General features: G+C 45.2%; 1 protein-coding gene across 2 annotated transcripts in view; it reads right to left on the reverse strand.

The window, feature by feature from the left end:
- The window catches only part of Tenm2 (teneurin transmembrane protein 2), a 670345-nt gene that overhangs the window by 50824 nt on the left and 602139 nt on the right, over positions 1-17382 (reverse strand). For both annotated transcript variants that reach the window (XM_055604663.1, XM_055604662.1), the window contains 6 exons: positions 15267-15477; positions 9943-10062; positions 6431-6692; positions 5398-5665; positions 1064-1207; positions 268-517 (listed from right to left, as the gene is read on the reverse strand). In XM_055604663.1, coding sequence (XP_055460638.1) covers positions 268-517; positions 1064-1207; positions 5398-5665; positions 6431-6692; positions 9943-10062; positions 15267-15477 — 1255 coding nt within the window. The remainder of the gene's footprint in view (positions 1-267; positions 518-1063; positions 1208-5397; positions 5666-6430; positions 6693-9942; positions 10063-15266; positions 15478-17382) is intronic.

Below are 17382 nucleotides of genomic sequence, written 5' to 3' on the forward strand. Positions count from 1 at the left end.
GCATTAGTGGTCCATCTGATGTGTATCTGAGGCTGCAACTGAGTTTTTAAAAAAATGAGACATTTAGCTCCTTTCTGGGTTACGGACCATCTGCTACCCTTGTTTGAGGCTGAATTGCTGACAACTGTTTCAAATACGTGGATGCTATTTTATAGGTAATCAAAACATTTCCCATCCCGAGGACCCCAAATTCGGCCATCCTTCACCCAGAAAAACCCGCAAGCAAAGAGGATCCCAAGAGCAGAAGTTTTCTGGTGTGCCATTTACCGTAACTCCAAGATACTGGTCACATTTCGAGAGGGAAAGATGCGCCGGATGTAATTGAAGTCACCGACAAAGAGGCTCCCGTCGATCCCCACAGCCAGGGCCACGGGGGCCAACAGTTTGTTGCCTTCGGCGAGGCCGTTGCAGCTGGGACAGGAGATGCTTCTGCGGCGGCCATTACCCATGATGCTAGTGATGATGGCGGGCTGCTGGGTCAGGAACTGGTTCTCTCCCGTGCCCTTGTGTAGTATTCCTGGGGGAGGGAGGAGGAGCTGGGGAGTCACACAATCCTGCTGGGAGGACACTTGGGTTGACCTACTGAATGGGTGGGCAGTAATAGCAAGAAAAAGAAAAAACAGGAAACCTCTCCTTTGAGGAGCCTTCCAATGTCCTCGTGATGCAGGGAGAACAGCAGTGGGAGACCCACTCCTGAAGCTGTGATGTGGGTAGGACACTATCTGAAGAGATACCAGAAAACAAAACCAAAAACGAAGCCAACGATGTACAATAAGGATGATAAACCGAGATTGGCCTTGAAAGGGAAAAATGAGGAAATCTATGAATCTGGGAGGTATTTGATGAAAAACAAAACAAAACAAAACAAAACAAAACAAAACAAAACAAAACACCTGAGGAATGGGCTACCACTTAAATGTCAATGCTAGAGACACTAAACCAATGATTCACTTTAGTTCTGATTATTATTATAGTAATTATCATTAGTTTTGTGCTGGGCAGGGATGGAACCAACGACTCCATTCATTACCATTAAGAACCTTCCCCTAGTCCTCTAACATACCGCTTTTCACATTGAGGATGTGATGCTTGTCCAGGGACCAGCCACCAAGGTTGGAAGGGTCCAGCTCAAATCCTTGAAGCAGGGCTGTCCTTTTCTCCCACAGGATGAGACTGGGGCACGTCTCATATTCAAACCCGACAGACACTGTAAAACAAAGGGTTCGGGACAAAGGGGGAGAAGAGGTGAATGAGTGCTTTGGAGCTCCTTAGCAAGAACGAGAAACACACGCAGGGATATCTGTTACGAAAAGTTGAAGGGGCGGCTGACAGCTTTGCTCCCCAGGATTTCGTCCTACAAAATCCAGAGTTTTGAGTTGAACTCAACTTTGAAACTTTATGCAGTGGCCTTGGGGAGCCTTTCCTGATGAATCCCTGACTTTCAAAATGACCCCAAAGACATGGAGGGAGGAGAATAGTTTCAAAACCTAATGCTACACAAGTCTCCTTAGATGTGGATGGGAGGAAGGGAGGTGGTTTCTATTGGCCTGCTGCTCCTAGAATGCATTTGTTATGTCTCATTTGTCACTCATTAGGAAAAAGGCCTTTGGAAGCTTAGTTGCTCCTTGATAAGGAGATTCAGGGGGCAACAGTGTGTAAGAAAAAGTACTTAACTCTGCTTCAGTGTCTGTAGGGTCTGTATCTAGGAATATACAGACTGAAATGATTTAGGGAAATATGTTGCATCCAGATTGAACATACACAAACATTTTTCTGTGCTACAATTCCCTAAACAATATGCATTATAAGCCAGGCTTGTGCTGGTACACACCTTTAATCCTAGCACTCAGGAAGCAGAGGCAGGCGGCTCTTTGAGTTTGAGGCCAGCCTGGTCTACAGATTGAGTTCTAGGAAAGCCAGAGCTATACAGAGAAACCTGTCTTAAACCCAAACCCAAACCCAAACCCAAACCCAAACCCAAACCCAAACCCAAACCCAAACCCAAACCCAAACCCAAATCAAGACCAAAACCCAAAACCAATATCCATTACAAAACTTATCCAGAGTTGATTTAAAGACTATGGAAAGATGCATGGAGGTTAAGTACAAAATGCTGTGCCTTCCCATACAAGTAACCTGAGTTTCCGCAGAGATTGGTATTCATGGGGGTTGAGGAAGCAATCCCTTTTGGATACCAAGGGGCGATTATGAGTGCAGGATTCTAGAAAGAACTAGGAGAGGTTTGCACCTATAAAGTGCAGCCTGATAGTTATAGTGGGCATCAGAGAGTGTCAGACCCTAAAACCTTGTTTGTAAAAATCTTGCATTTGTCACATGGACAAATGGAATTGGGAAAGAAGGAGAGAAAGGTACGTGAACCTTTGATTGCAGCCTTGTGCCTCATGTATTTCTCTATGTGCACATGGGGAAAGCGAAGCCTCGATTTCTCGGAGAGAGATATGGTGGGAGAGATGAGACCAAATGCTGAGGCACCATACATCTTTAATTGGAAGGCTGCTCTGGAAATCTGAGGCATTGCCATATAGCTGTTCCTAGTACATTAAACTCTTAACTATGTGTGTCACCTTTGGGGATTCTCTGCAGCTCTTGAAAAATCCTGAGATACGCAAATGTCGATATGAATGAAGGATACATTTTCATCTCAACAACAAACAAAGCCACATGCATCCCCTTGCACCTCATGACCATCTAGTAACCAGAGATTGCAGATGTCCATCTCATGGTCATGATGCACTGTTTGTTACTGCAAAGAATTAGGGCCTGTTGATGATATGGGAGCAGGGAACAAACAGGACGAGACTAGGCCAAAGATGCTAGATAGCAGATTCAGGAGGAATCACCATCTGTGAGGGTCATGTCAAAGGATTTGGGAGTCAGCTTGAAGAGACACCTAATGATCACAGACTGGACTTTCTGACCATTAACAAGCATAAGGACTTCAATGGGTTGAAACATACTAGCTATATTTTAGTGCATGAGTTCAGAGTGGTATTTAAGAAAACATTCATTTGCTACCCTTGGAGGATAAGCCAACTCATTATACTGAAAACCAGTAAATAAGAGAAAGAATCACGTATTTGTCCTTTCTTTCTTGTGTGAACTGAAGCTCAAATAGCCAAGTAGTTAATGAGAAGTCACTTCTGTATGAATGTACTCCAGCTACTAGTTGAAGACTCAGTGACAGATTCAAAATGTCATTCTGTAATCCTTGGTGACCTCAGATATATAGAGACTGAGCAACCATGGCTCATGTCTTAAGAGACACCCACCCCCACCAGACTCCTCTTGGTAGAACAGCACAATGCCCTTTGGGTTGTATTGCCAAAGCGAAACAACAAACCTGGGCCAGAGAAAGACTCAGGATGCAACTATTCATTTGCCCAGGGTTAATCAGCCACTAGCACACAATTAGAAATTTTACAAGCAAACAACCCAATTTCTTCAAAGACTAAATTATAAGACACACACACACACACACACACGGAAAGTCAGATTAATTTAAAGAGAGACGTAGAAAGTGATATTAATTAAAATTAGTTTGCATCTTAAGAATTTTTTGGTTTGGGTGTGTATATGAGTGTGTGTGTGGGTGTGTTATGCCACCATGCTCATGTGGCAGGCAGTAGACAACAGGTGGGAGCTCTCTCCTTACACTCTGTGGGTTCCAGGGCGTAAACCAGGGTGCCCTTACTGTTGACCCATCTTTTGGCCCTGATTAAAATTTTCTTTTTACAAAGTCTAAAAAGAAAACAACCATTATTTGTATATTGTTTCAATCAGTTGAAGTATTAATATTTTATGATATTAAGGAGACAGCTGAAATTTTTCTTTCTCCTTCCTTCCTTCCTTCCTTCTTTCCTTCCTTCCTTCCTTCCTTCCTTCCTTCCTTCCTTCCTTCCTTCCTTCCTTCCTTCCTTCCTTCCTCCTTTTCTTTCTTTGTTATCTGTCTTTTGAGACAGGGGCTTGACAAATCTTGCTCAGGCTACCCTTAAACTAGTAAACCTCCTGTCTCTGACACCTGAGTGTTGCGATCACAGCTGGGTACTACCACAGCTGGCCACCAACGGAAATAATGGACAGTGATGGGCTGTTTGGTGACACCAAGAAACCATGGTTTTCAACAATAACTACATTGTTGGTATTGTTTCAGAGTGTTTTTAGACACATGTGTTGATATATTCCAGATTAAATAATGTGATTTCTGAAACTTTAGCAAAATATGTGATTCAGGAGAAGGGATTTGAGTATGAAGAAACATAATTCATCATGATCTGATAGCAGGAGCTGGAGAGTACAGAGTGGATTACCGTGTTCTACTTTGTGGTATTGGCTATTGATTTAAGATCGGCTAAACCAATAATGCTCTTTGTTAGCCAATATTTTTAGATTAAATGTACCAGGAACTCCAATAACTCTCCTGCTTTAGTTACTGACGTTACTGATTGATGAAGCCGGCTACTGGGGCTTATGCTGAGTTCTTGTAACCTGTTTGTTATATTGTCTTTGGGAAATTTAATCCCTGCCCCTTCAACCTCAGCAGTACCATGAAGTTTATGATAAGGTCTACTTGGGACTTTGAGTGGTTACCGAAGGATTTGTCACAGTGCTCTCTGCACAAAGTGTCTGCCTGATAAACACTGTCATTCCCAGAGAGCATTTCTGAGTTTTCTGGCTGCTTGCTTTGGTCATGTTGCTCGAAGTCCTTGAGAATCATAAGTGTGGGGGTGGAGAGGCTACAAGATGCTAGATCCAAATCACCAGTCAGCTACAAGTAGGAAGAAACGGGGCAGATACTAAAGCACAGCTCAAACTCTCCGAGGTACATTTTTCCTGAGGGTAAATAGCCCGAAAGGCAAAGGCTGGGAACATGCAGTTCCCTCTCAGTTCTCCTCAACCTTCAATTTTTTATTCTCGAGGTATGTTCACCACCATTGGCAAGCATACTCTCTGGATCATGAACCTGTCCCTGCCTGCCTCTTGATAGTCCTCTGCTTTGACCATCACATTCTAGCCATTGTCTCCCCTTGTGTCTGGAGTACCCCTTTTCTGATTCTTGCGTGGTTCCTATTGGTTATTCAAGTCTTCAACTAAACACCACTTCCTGAGAGCTTCCCCTGACTTGTCCATAGCTGCTCCTCCACTCAGTATGTGCCATTTATTATTATTTTTCTTTATTACTAGCCCTTATCACAGCTTCATGTTTCCTGATCCAGTCAGTCTCTCTCTTCTTGGTCTTCCATCGGAAGGTAAGGCCCTTGGAAGGGAGATCTTGTCTGTCTTACGGACCATTGTATCTTTATTTACTAGAAGAGTGCTTGGAATAGAAAGAAACACAACCAAAGCCATGAATAAAAAGTGGTTGAAACCAACACATACCAACAGCATCCGACAGCCCATAAACCCTTTGGCCATAAGCATCCGTCTTGTCCCAGATGAATGTGTAGGCCAGGTTGGGAGAAGCCTGGAATGACCTCTGGAAGAGATGCCCCTCTGCAGCGACCATCAAGTGAACCCTGATGAGGTTCAAGGGTACGGTGGACTGGGTCATCGTGATCTTCAGTAGCGACTTGTACCCTGCGGTTCTAGAGCTGAGATAACGGAGTTTCACATTGGAACCAGGGAGCTCAATTTCCTCGTGAAGAACCTGGAGGGGAAACACTGGGTTGGTCTACAACATCAAACACACCCTGGCAGGTGAGCTGTTTGCAAGCCAGTGCTGCTGTGAGCTGCCTCCCTCGTTGAAGCATCATCCCTAATGTGGGTGCATGGACCACTTCCCATGGCTGAGAGAGAAGAAAAGAAAACCAACCCAAACTTCATCCTACACCATGGAGTGAAGGGACTGAGGTTATGATTTTTGGATTAATAATTATTCTTGGTCACTGTAGCGTTTCTCTCAAAAAAGCCCCACACTGTTGGTAAAAGATGTAAATAAGAACAGCAGGCTTTATTGCTAGCTGCATGCAAGGAGGCCACGAGGGGCTGTAATTATATGAACCTGCAACTTTCCCTGACAATCGGTATAAAGCAACAGGGAGGCAGTAATGTAATATGCCCTCTGTTGTAACGCCAATGTAGATCATTAAAGCGCCTCTTATCATGTATCTCCGTGACTAACAGGAATAAAAAGCAATTTATAGGTGGGCTGCACATATGTATGTTGTTTTTATTTTATTAAAAGCTCTTGTGGCTGCCAAAGTCTTGAGCGACTATCTGCAAACATTCCAAATGTCCAGGAGGGACTCAAACTGTCACCTACAGAGGCTATAAATTCTACGTTCTGTTTCTCTCCTTAACTATTCATTTCTAGTACACCTGGGGAGACAGAGATGCTGGGAGAAAGTTGGCCAGCTGGGTTTAGTTTGGGAAGCATGGAGAGCCATTCACATGCTCTGGCACCTGTCCCTACCTGGGTCTCAGGCACAATGGGGTTCGCTGCTGGGGAAGCGCTGAAGAAGGTGGAGAGAGGGGAGGAGATGATGATTGGATCTGGCCGGACAAAGCCGCTGAGGTCACAGCTTGGGATGGAGTTCTCCTCGGTCTTCATTACCAGGGTATCCATGGCATAGAAGCTGTTCCACGGCAGCCACACTGTGCGCTCCTGGCTCATGAAAGGGGCTCGCTCAAAGTGAAGAGTCAAGGCAGCACCCCCATTGGCAATCAGGTCAAACCTGGAGATAGGTCAACAGGGTCATTAGCCTCCTTGCCTAAGAGCTGTGGGAAGGACAGAGATTGGTTGGTAGATGGGATGTCCTGCAACTTACTAGTTATGTGGCTCTAGGCAAGTTACCAACCCTCTCTGAGCCTGTCACATTCACCCACCATTCACCTCTCAAGTGGGAATAATGGCGTTGACCAGGAGAGTGTAACAAAGAAAGAACTTTGTGGATGAGGGAAGGATAGAGATACACTAAATCCAGCCTGCCACCTGTTTTGGGAAGTGGCAATTATGTGTGATTGGCACCCATTTGCTTATGTGTCCCCCATGGCTAGATTCCGGCCACAAGGACAGAGCTGAGTCATGGCCCCCGAAGCTACACAGTCAGTAGAGCCTAAATGCTTCACTAGCTGGCCCTTTGAAGAAAATGCTCCTTGATCCTGGAATAAAGCATTCAGTACTAAGACTGAGAGATGTGTTGGGCAGAAGAAGGGCTAACAGTCATAGGATGTAGGCAGGGCTCATAAGCACATGTTGCTAAACAAATTCTGCTCTGCGCTCAGAAGTGTAGGCAACCATACCCCTGTTTGTACCTCAAGAGCGGTGTGGAGATGTGCTGCTAAGTTAAGCTTAAAGTTAAGCTAAGGTAGCTAGCTCTCCTTGGTTTATGGAATGGGAGGAGGCTTGTGGAGAGATGCGCCCCAAGTTTAAGCTGCACTACACTGGACGGACTCTCCTGTGTGTCTGTCTTGCTCGCTCCAGAATCTCTACTGCTGCGTCATAGTAACATCTCAGTGAGGATATACTGAACGCAAATACACAGCACTGTGTGTTTCACCCTACTTTGGTTCCACGTCTCGCAATTTTTAGTGACACATAACGAATGACTAGGGTAAACAGGAATATTAAGGTACATATTGGAGCATGCAGAGAGCAACTGTTCACCTGCAGCTAATTTGTTTATCTGTTTGCTAGCTATTCATGATGCTGGAGACAGTTTTGCATTTGATACAGTAGGGAGTCAAAAGTTTTGAGGCACACCTGCAATCTGGGTAGTTGGCAAGCCGGGGTAATAGTATTTCTAGCTATAGGCAAGCCTGGGTTACACAGTGCGACCCTGTCTAAAACACCACCAACTGGCTCAAAACAATACTACTCCTGGCTGTTCATGGTGGCACAAAAGAATCAACATGAAAGTCAGTGGTTCATGCCACATCTCTAAGGCTCTGAAATTTCTAGGGTTATTGCAGATTTATCTTGACACTTGCTTTGCAGCCTGAGAGAGCTGAAGAGCTGGGACATGGGCCTGGAGAGATAATACGGGAGGTGGATTTGAGATGTAATTAGTCAGGAAGTATTTGAAGAGGGATGAGAGAAGAGAAGGAAGGGAGAGACAGGGGCCAAGAGACTCCAGAATGATTTCATATGTTGTCTAAAAGGACTTTTAATGAATTGGCTCAACCATGTTAACTCTTTAAGAGTATTGGCTCACACTTGTAACTCTAGCACCAGGGAGGCAGAGGTAGGAGGATTGTTGCAAGTTCAAGCTCAGTCTGTGCTATTCAGGAAGACCCTGCCTCAAAAATAAAAACACACAAAATAAGAACAATCGAATATAGTTCAGCAGTAGAACGATTTTTCTAGCATGTGTGAAGCCTGGCATTTGATCTCCTGCACCACAAAAGCCACACGTCCAAAACAAGCAAGCAAACAGATAGAAGCTCCTCAAATAAAAAAGCAAAAACTAAGGAAGAACGATGGTTTTAAGCCAGGCATGGTGGTACATGATTAATCTAACCTTCTAAGATGAGGAAGGAGAATTGTCACAGATTTGAGGCCAGCCTGGGCTATCTAGTAAGACCATTAAAAAAAAAAAATTCCTGGCCTCTAAGGGCGAAAAAGGGCCAAAGGCTCTCTGCCTAGGGCACAATTGCTATCCTAGTGCTTCCGTAGAATTTGGGGACAAAGTGCGTGCGTGAGACACCAGACATCTAACGAATGCGGATGATCTCACACTGATAATGATTAGACTGTTTTGCCGGCTTTCAATGGCACAAACGCAGCGCACATTCAGTGGTCAGTGGCTTTTGAATTGTCATCATTTCCTGGACAGTACAACAGTCTCTTGCAATTCACAGCAGCAGCAGTGAGCCCCCAATTCCCAGTGGGCCACACTACGCCAGGGTCATGCTGCAGAGTTCTGTGCTGTTCAGCTGGCGGGAATCTCATAGTGTGTTTATTAGGGTGATGAGCGATAGCATCACTCAGCGGTCGAGAGCTTCGGGGTAGGGACACGAGGGTGGCCTGCTGTGGACTGGTAATTTTCTTTTAACTGGCTGCATGGCTACCTTAAAACATTGAAAGGAGAGCTAGACTCTATTGGAGAGAGAGGGTTTTTTTTTTTGTTTGTTTGTTTTGTTTTTTCTCCATGAAGCCGCTATGACTTTCTAAAGTTTGATTTTTACAGAAAAACCTTCCATTAGATTTATAGTGACAGTTTCTATTTCTCTTTGGAAGAGAACATAGTGTGTGTGTGTGTGTGTGTGTGTGTGTGTGTGTGTGTGTGTGTGTGCTCAGTCCAGAGTGGGTATTTTCTCCTTTCTCTGGATGTCTTTTCTTTTTCTGTAACTTTTGACTCTATGCCCAGTGGATTTAGGAAGCCATGGAGCTTTCATCTTGGTGGGGACTGAACGGGTGCGGTGCGTGTTCCCAATCAGAAGATAATAGGGGAAGGTCGCCTCCTTCACACAGCAGGGTGACTGCTAAATGTACTTAATTAGACTTCTCTGATTACAGCCCACCCCCTCAAAACTGTAGCGAAAATAACACAACTCTTAAAGCCGCAGATGAAAGCAGAAGGGAAGCGCCGCAGGACACCGTGTCGTGTGGATTCCTGTCACCCTGCACTGCCTTTGATTTAAAATAGGAGTTAGCTTCTAAAAGCTACCTTCCCTTCCTTTTTCTAGAATCCTACAACCACGCTGGTTACAAAAGGAGTGGCAGTTACCTGCCAGGGAAAAAGAAGGGTGATGGCTGTCAGCCACCTTGGCACGTTGGCCTTTCTGTTTGTTTTCTGGTGAGAATGTCACTCTCACAGCTATGACATGTCTTTGGGGGAGTCTTCCCTAGAGATCTAGGCTGGTGGCCATTCCAGTGTACTAGAAGAAACTACTTGGTTCCAAGCCAACAAATACTATCATTCTTTTTGCATGCACATTTGGTACTTGGTACTGGGTAGGTACGGCTCCTACAATGCTACTTACGTGCCATCCTGGCGAGTGATGGTGTAGCCGTATTTTGGGTACTTGACAAAAGACACATTCACACCCACCAAGGGAGTGCCATCAGTAGTCACCACTTGGCCTCGGATCAGAGAAACCAGGCTGAGAGGGAGAAAAAGAAAACAGGGGTGTGTGAGACACACACATGGAAACAGAGATAAAAGGCTTGCTGTGTTTTTCTTTCCTCCTGTGGCTGCTTCCTTATTCTTGCCTGGTACCTAGACTGGGAGAAGACCTTCAACCCTGGATGCTGACTACACACTGGCATACCTCATAGAGAGGTGTGGGCAAAGGGGGATAGATATCTCAGTGCTTTATTTTGCCTAAGCATAAGAACAAGGGCATTCTGGGAAGAAATTCCCAGATAGTGATGCCTGGTCCCTGGGCTGAGCAGTGGAGCCTCCCAGGCACTTTCCTTTAGCCTTGGCCTTGCTCCATTGCTTGATGTCACTTGGCTTTGTTTGGCTTGAGCTTCAGGCTGCTCCTCATCACTCACGTGCGAGCCTTGGCCTGGCACATGGAGTATCATGCCTGGATGAGAGCTTCCCCATCTGGCTGCTCATTTCCTAATTTGGCTTTGGAGCAAGGCCATCTCACTGTTCTCCTAGAGGCTGGGATGCCAGGGAGTGCAGAGAAGCATGCAGAGGTTTGCTGTAAGTGTCCTCCCTGCCCACACCGCCATGTTTTGCTACCTACAAAGAGCAAATTTTCCTACAATCCACAAGAACGTTTTTGGGGCGGTAGTGGAGAAGTGGGAATATTTTGGAATCTGATTGCATTCAATTCCCTCCTATCACAATCCTGCTGTCTTGGGAGAAGACTGTCTGAAATCCCACCCTCCTCCTCTCTCTGGTGTCACATGATTCTTTTTTCTCGCTAGACAACAGTAACTAGAATTTTCCCAATAATCATGATTTCTAGCTCTCTGGAAAATCCTATAAATCCAGGAGGAGCTACAATGTGGCTTGACTTTGCTTTCCCTAAGATACTTAGGACCAGAAGTAGTTCTGTTGTTCTATTTTGGAATATCTGCATATCCATAATGAGCTATCTTGGGGATAAGACCCAAGTCTAAACATTCAATTCATGTATGTTTCATATACATCTTATAAATCTGCCCTGAAGGTAATTTGATACAGTATTTTTTAATAACTTTGTGAATAAGACAGTTTCATGGATGGGATTCTTTGCTTTAAGTGCCACGCCGCTGTGTGACAAGTGTTGGACTTTGGAGCATTTTGGATTTTTCCACATTAGGGATGCTCAGCCTTTGACCTAAACAAATCCTGAAGCTGGAGAAATGTGTGTTTCCTCTCCCAGAATTCTCTTGTCTTCATGAGGAAGTACGACCACCAGAAGCTCTGTATTTGCTCTAAGCTCTGAGCTGGAGCTAGTTTTTCAGCTCTCCCATTGGCCCCGGAGACAGGGGCTGGTTTGGTGAGCACAGACTGCTCTTGGGGATCCCAGGTTCCTGGGCACACTCCCAATTTCTGGACTAGGTAATCGAGCTGACCTGCTCTTTGCCAGAATCTTGTCAAAGATTTTTGGAATACGCTTCCTTTGCCATCCCAGGTGTCCTGAAAACTGAAGGGATGCTGTCTCCAAGCATTTCTTTCTATTAGCAATACCCCCCCACTGCTCAGCTCTAACCCTTTGATGAACTGGGGGTGTTCAGGCCGTTCCACCGACAGCTTTAATTGTCTGCCACTGGCTGCCTAACAAATGGATCCCACTTTTAGGTGGTTCCAACTACAGTGCTAGAGTCTTTTGAAAGTAGAAAACTAATTTATGAAAATACTCCTTTTGCTCAATCCTATTCTCTTAGCTCTAAGTAGGATTCCTTTAAGGCCTCACCAGACACTATTTTTAAAATCAATGGCTTATGTTGATGACCACAAACAAGGTACACAGCACTCGTGATCTGAAAACCAAATTAGGAGTATGTCCCACCATGTCTCTTCTCCCTTCTTTCCCCCAAAGCTGCTATTTCTTTTAAATCCACCCTACAGCATAAGGCTTTGTGGTGCTCTACAAGGAATGAAAGGGGTTTGACTGTCTGTGATTCTCCTCCCCTCCCCATCCGCCCCATTCTGTTTTTCCATTTCTCCATTGTTGCTGGCTTCCTATCGTTTCTAGGCAGCCGACTCGCAGAAAAGATTCAGCGAAGGCATGCTATCGGTTCATTTCTATTTATGATTATTGATGTGTAACAATTATCACATTATCTAGATAGTGAGGTCTGCTCCATAAATTATAGTGGTGGGGCCAGAGCATCTTAGTTATTTTTGTCTGCCATTATCTCGGGGAACGCCTTTGTAGAAGTCTTGAATTAAGTTCTTCTTTATTCCCGGCTCTGTCCTTCATTATTTGTCAGACGATAATGTACTGAGCTTCGCATGCTTACTGAACTTCGCCCCGTGTCTTGGAGAACTGTTTTGTCCTTCTGAATTATGTATCTGTACAGAGATGCTGGAGAGCGCTGCCTCATCAAACTCCCAAACAGCTTCTTCTAAAGTGACTCTCCTTCACTCAGATCTGTGTGCTGCTCCAGCCCACCACATATCTTTAGAGTGTCTGCTGACTCCACTGTATCTTGGCCCTCCCATAGGATGCTCCCCACAAATGGTGGCTCATGGTGGGAAGGTTAAGATGGTATCAGAAGGGGAAGAAAAATATGAAAAGGAGAGTGTTAGTAAATGACTGGCTGAGGATAGACACTGACATGCTAAGTAAAAAGAGCATGGAAGCAGACTGAGGTTATTAAAAACATTTACAGCCCAAGCAAGCTTACATGAACCTCACCAAGATGCTACAGTGGAGCATGTCAGTCACATGTCTTCTTGAGAAGAACTGTGTTCATAATCAAAAGGAAGCACACACAGGCACTGTCTCAGAGCCAAGATTAACAAGCAGGAAACACCTTTTCATTGTGGTCAGAGATTTGCGCCTGTTTCTCTTCCTTCCTCGCTCACTCCTTCCCTTCCCCCTTCTCTTTCTTTCTTTCTTCCTTTCTTTCTTTCTTTCTTTCTTTCTTTCTTTCTTTCTTTCTTTCTTTCTTTCTTTCTCCTTCCTTCCTTCCTTCCTTCCTTCCTTCCTTCCTTCCTTCCTTCCTTCCTTCCTTCCTTTCCTTTCTTCCCTCCCTCCCTCTCTTTTTCTCTCTTCTTTCTTTCTTTCTTTCTTTCTTTCTTTCTTTCTTTCTTTCTTTCTTTCTTTCTTTCTCGAGGCAGTCCTCTCTTAGGATAAATAGTGACATTACTACACATTCTATAGTAATATTATGCTTGTTTTGCTAATCAAGAAGACAAGATTATTGTGCCCAGCATGACTCAGGTAGGAAACATAATCTCAGAAGACTGAGATTATGATCTCTTCTATATTATCATTTATTTTATTGATTTCTGTTTAGTAAAACAGGACCTAAGGTGACCTGGTGAAGAACTCTCATCGTCAGAGGATCTGCCAAAGGCAATGTGTCATGGTACACAGCTGTAACCCCAGCACTTGGGCAGGAGAGACTGGACGGTTTCTTTGAGTTCATGGCCAGTCTGGCCTGTAGTCATGAAGTTCATGCTAGTCTGGGTTCCCTTCCTTCTGGTCCAGTCAGGGTTATAGAGTGAGTAAGACCCTTGAATCAGCACAGATGAATACATAAACAGACCAAGTTGCCCAAAACTGGGCTTGTGCAGCTTTGCAGAACGCTTCTGAGGCTTCTGAGTGGCTGCAGAACTGGCTGTGCCTCTGCCCAGCCTTTTGGGCTCTCAAAGGAGGGATGGGGACTTAGTCCCTTCCAGATGATGCCTGCTCCCTAGAGCTGAGTCAGGTGACTTCCAATAGAATCACCTGTGAAGTTAGAGGCTCCTGACCTTGCTGAGAGATGAAGTGGGGTGAACAGCCTATTTCCACGGGCACTTCTGAGCCTAGCTGAGTAAGAACAGAGGGCAGAAGAGCAAGGGTAGGTAGAGAGTGTTAGAGTTAGAGAGGGCAACATGTACTGTGTTCTAGTACAGAGCTGGGTTGAGTGGCTATGGAGAACCAAAACATAGTGCGTACTGGAAAGGGGTAAGATTTTAAGTGCTTTCAGTACAAAAAAGTGATAAATATTTAAGATGACAGATATATTAATTACCCTGTTCTGATCATTACACACAATGTACACATGAATCAGAATGTCACACTACATCCCGTTTTTAGTGCCAGTCAACAATAAAATAAGGGCTGGCTGAGAAGGTCAGCAGATAATGGTGCTTGCCACCAAGCCTGACCACCTGAGTTTGATCCTGGTACCAGTCTGCTTGTAGGAAAGAATCAACTCCCACAGTTGTCCTCTGAGCAGAAGGGAACACCATTGTCTTGCTCATACTCCCCAAATCTAGAGGCTGAGCGAAGGCTCAACCAATAAGCAGTTCTTATTATTTTTTTTTTCATGTGAAAGAGCAGAGAGATGGGGTAGGGTGCCCCCGAAAAGTCTATGCCAGCCTTTACAGCAGCGTATGCCTGGACCTCTGGATCTGTCCAGGGAGTCACCATCTCTGCTTTCTAAGGGCCCCTGCCCTGCTAGCCCCCCCTTTACAGTGTCTGGAGAACAGAAGGAGTGGGATGAGAGGGTGTCTTATGCTCAAACCTTCCCCTCTCCCTCTTCTCCGGAGGACAGGCCTGACTTGCTCTGGTGCGAATAAGGTGGCCAAGCTGACCACAAAATAAATTCAAAATGTGACCTCCCAAAATTCATAAACTCCAGATTACCAAATGAGAACAAAATTGGACTGGAAAGAATGCAGGCACTTGGAGAGAAATGCCTGGGCTCAGCCCCTTGGGCACTACGGGGCGTCTCACATGCGGGTTGTGTGAGCACCAGAGACAACATTCATAACACCATCCTAGGTGCTCAATAAATTCCTGGAACTGGCACTGCCGTGACTGTAAGATGCCATGAATGATAGGTTGTGTTACCAAGTTAATAACAGCTTTCAAAAACACTCCATTGAATTGACTATTTCAGTTATGCTCAAGCAAAAGCCTCCCTCTCAGAGGCATTAAAAAAGGGATTTAAACAATGGCAAAAATGTCCTACAGGAAAGGATCATAAAAAATAATCATCTCAAAACTCAGAATCCACAGGTGTCGTCGTGAGGCTGGGCTGCAGGTAGTCCAGTCTTGCAGAGCAGCCTCAACTCTAGTCTAGCATCTATAAATGAAGAAAACAACTTCAGGGAGCTGTGGTGGTTTCCAGGAAATGGGTCTACGGAAAAGACAGAGAACTTCCATTTGCTCTGATAGAAAATGGAGTGAGGATCTCAGTGGCCTACCTGCTGTTGAAGGGGTTGTCTCCGGGGATGATGTGGGTGCTGTCCTTGCCTGCCAAGAGCTTGATGCGATCATAGAAGGACTTCACTGCGGGCCAGTCTGTCTGGCCTTGCTGAATGATGTCCAAGGGGTCCCGAGACCCCCGACAGAGCAGGCTGTTCTGACAGGCTGATTGCAGGCAGCAGTCAGGATCCAGGCAGTCCACCAGGCCATCTGGAAGGGTGGAAACAGAGCCAGGGTCAGAGCACTGTATGGCACCAAGCCACTTGGAGATGCTGAGAGGTGCTAGCATGTTGGTCACCATCAAACCTTTCCATGGGCCTTAGACTGGCAGGTTTCACACAGCAGGCCTTATATAATTGCAGCTTCTCCGACCCGGAAAATAAACGATGGAAGAACACAGCTGAAAATACCAACAGTGGTTTCTCTGGTTTGGTCGTCTTGTTTTAATACGTTTTCCTAAAATTTCTTCTTCTTACTACTACGTGTAGATATTATTAGAACCATCAGGAATAAAACCCTGAGCTTTGCTTTTAAATAACACAGTATAAAAATTGCCCAGAGACTGTTTCCAAGGGCCTGTGCAGATGGGTATATATTCATTAAACAAGGTGTAAGGATTCTGTCAATCTTTCTTTCCTGGAGAAAACCATTCCAGCCCCCCTCCACCTAAGCCAGGAAGGGAACTCTCAGCAAGATGGAGAATCAGGTGCCATGAGTGTCACCTCTTCAAGGAGGTGTGGAAGTGGCTTTGTGTGGCAACTAGGAAGAGAAGTCACTTCTACTCTATCTTCCTGAGCAGGACACTGTCACTTAATTTTCCTAGATTCTCACTCTTTACCCTCTTTTTTGGGCTGCTCTTATTCACCAACCTACCGTGCTCCACACGTCGGAGGGCTGTCCACATGCTGGGAGCGGAACAGTAAGCACAGAGTCATTGCTCCTGTCTGGAAGGAGCGGGCAGTGCAAGAGAGAAACAGACAAGGTGACCCACCATATAAAGGTGAGTTTAGGGGTGCCATTTCTACTCAGGTCGTCCTCCTGATGGCACCTCTGGCTAGGTTAGTGTTATGCACTGTGCCCCACTCCCCATTTACCTGTTGAGATCCTAAACCATAGTAAGAAGGGGCTTTAGGATGGAACTAACCCCCCCTCCCCGAAGCTCATTAGCACGTACAGAGACCCTGCTGAGTCTCCCAGCCCTCTTTCTGCCCCCAGAGGACACTGAGAAGGAATTGGGCCATCGCCAGACACTTATATCCCCCAGAACTTTGACTCTGGATTCCCCAGTCCACAAGAAATAAATGTCTGCTGTGTAAGCCACACCCACCATAAGCCACACCCACTATGGTATTTTGTTATAATGACGCAAACTGATTGACTTTGCTCCTGCCCTATGCATCTTGGGTTCTCTAAGAATGGGTACAGGTTAGATGCCCACAGAAAAGGATCAAGGACCTGCCTCAGGCCTCCCCATTGACAGCCTCCAGGAGGAGATTCTGGAATCTGTACTCTAACCGGGATTCTCAGGTGACTGCAATGCATAATATATTTTAGAACCATTGCTGATGACGCTAACTTCCTTGCGCTGGAATTAATTATGTCTTTATGCTTGCCTCCCTATGGGGAAAAGAACTCTGTGAAAGATGAACAGGGCCTTATTAACGTCTACATTTATGCCCTCACTCAGTGTCCTGCAGAGAACAGGATACTTAACAAGTGTTTGTTGAATGAGTAAATGACTACTTCCTGTTCTTCACATGTCAGAGAAGGCTCAGGATCAGAATGTTCAGGGCAGTGTTTTTTTTTTTTTTTTTTTTTTTTTTAATTCCTTATCAGAGTGAGGTTTTTTTTTTTTTTGTTTGTTTGTTTGAGCACGTGGTAGAAGAGCTTGAGAATGACTTAGCTGATTCCTTTTGGATTTGATAGCAAGGCATTTGGAGGAGAGGTGGAGGAGGGAATAATTAGCATTATGGAAGTGTGCTGTCCAATCCTGGGCTGGGCCATGACAAACACTTGTCCAGGACTGCTGAATCAGAGGCCTGGCTGCAGGCTTTTAAATTTACAACAATGTGTGTGTGTGTGTGTGTGTGTGTGTGTGTGTGTGTGTGTGTGTGT

The sequence above is a fragment of the Psammomys obesus genome, unplaced genomic scaffold (genome assembly GCF_907164565.1).
Source record: "Psammomys obesus unplaced genomic scaffold, mPsaObe1.curated_primary_1811, whole genome shotgun sequence".
Taxonomy (NCBI): domain Eukaryota; kingdom Metazoa; phylum Chordata; class Mammalia; order Rodentia; family Muridae; genus Psammomys; species Psammomys obesus.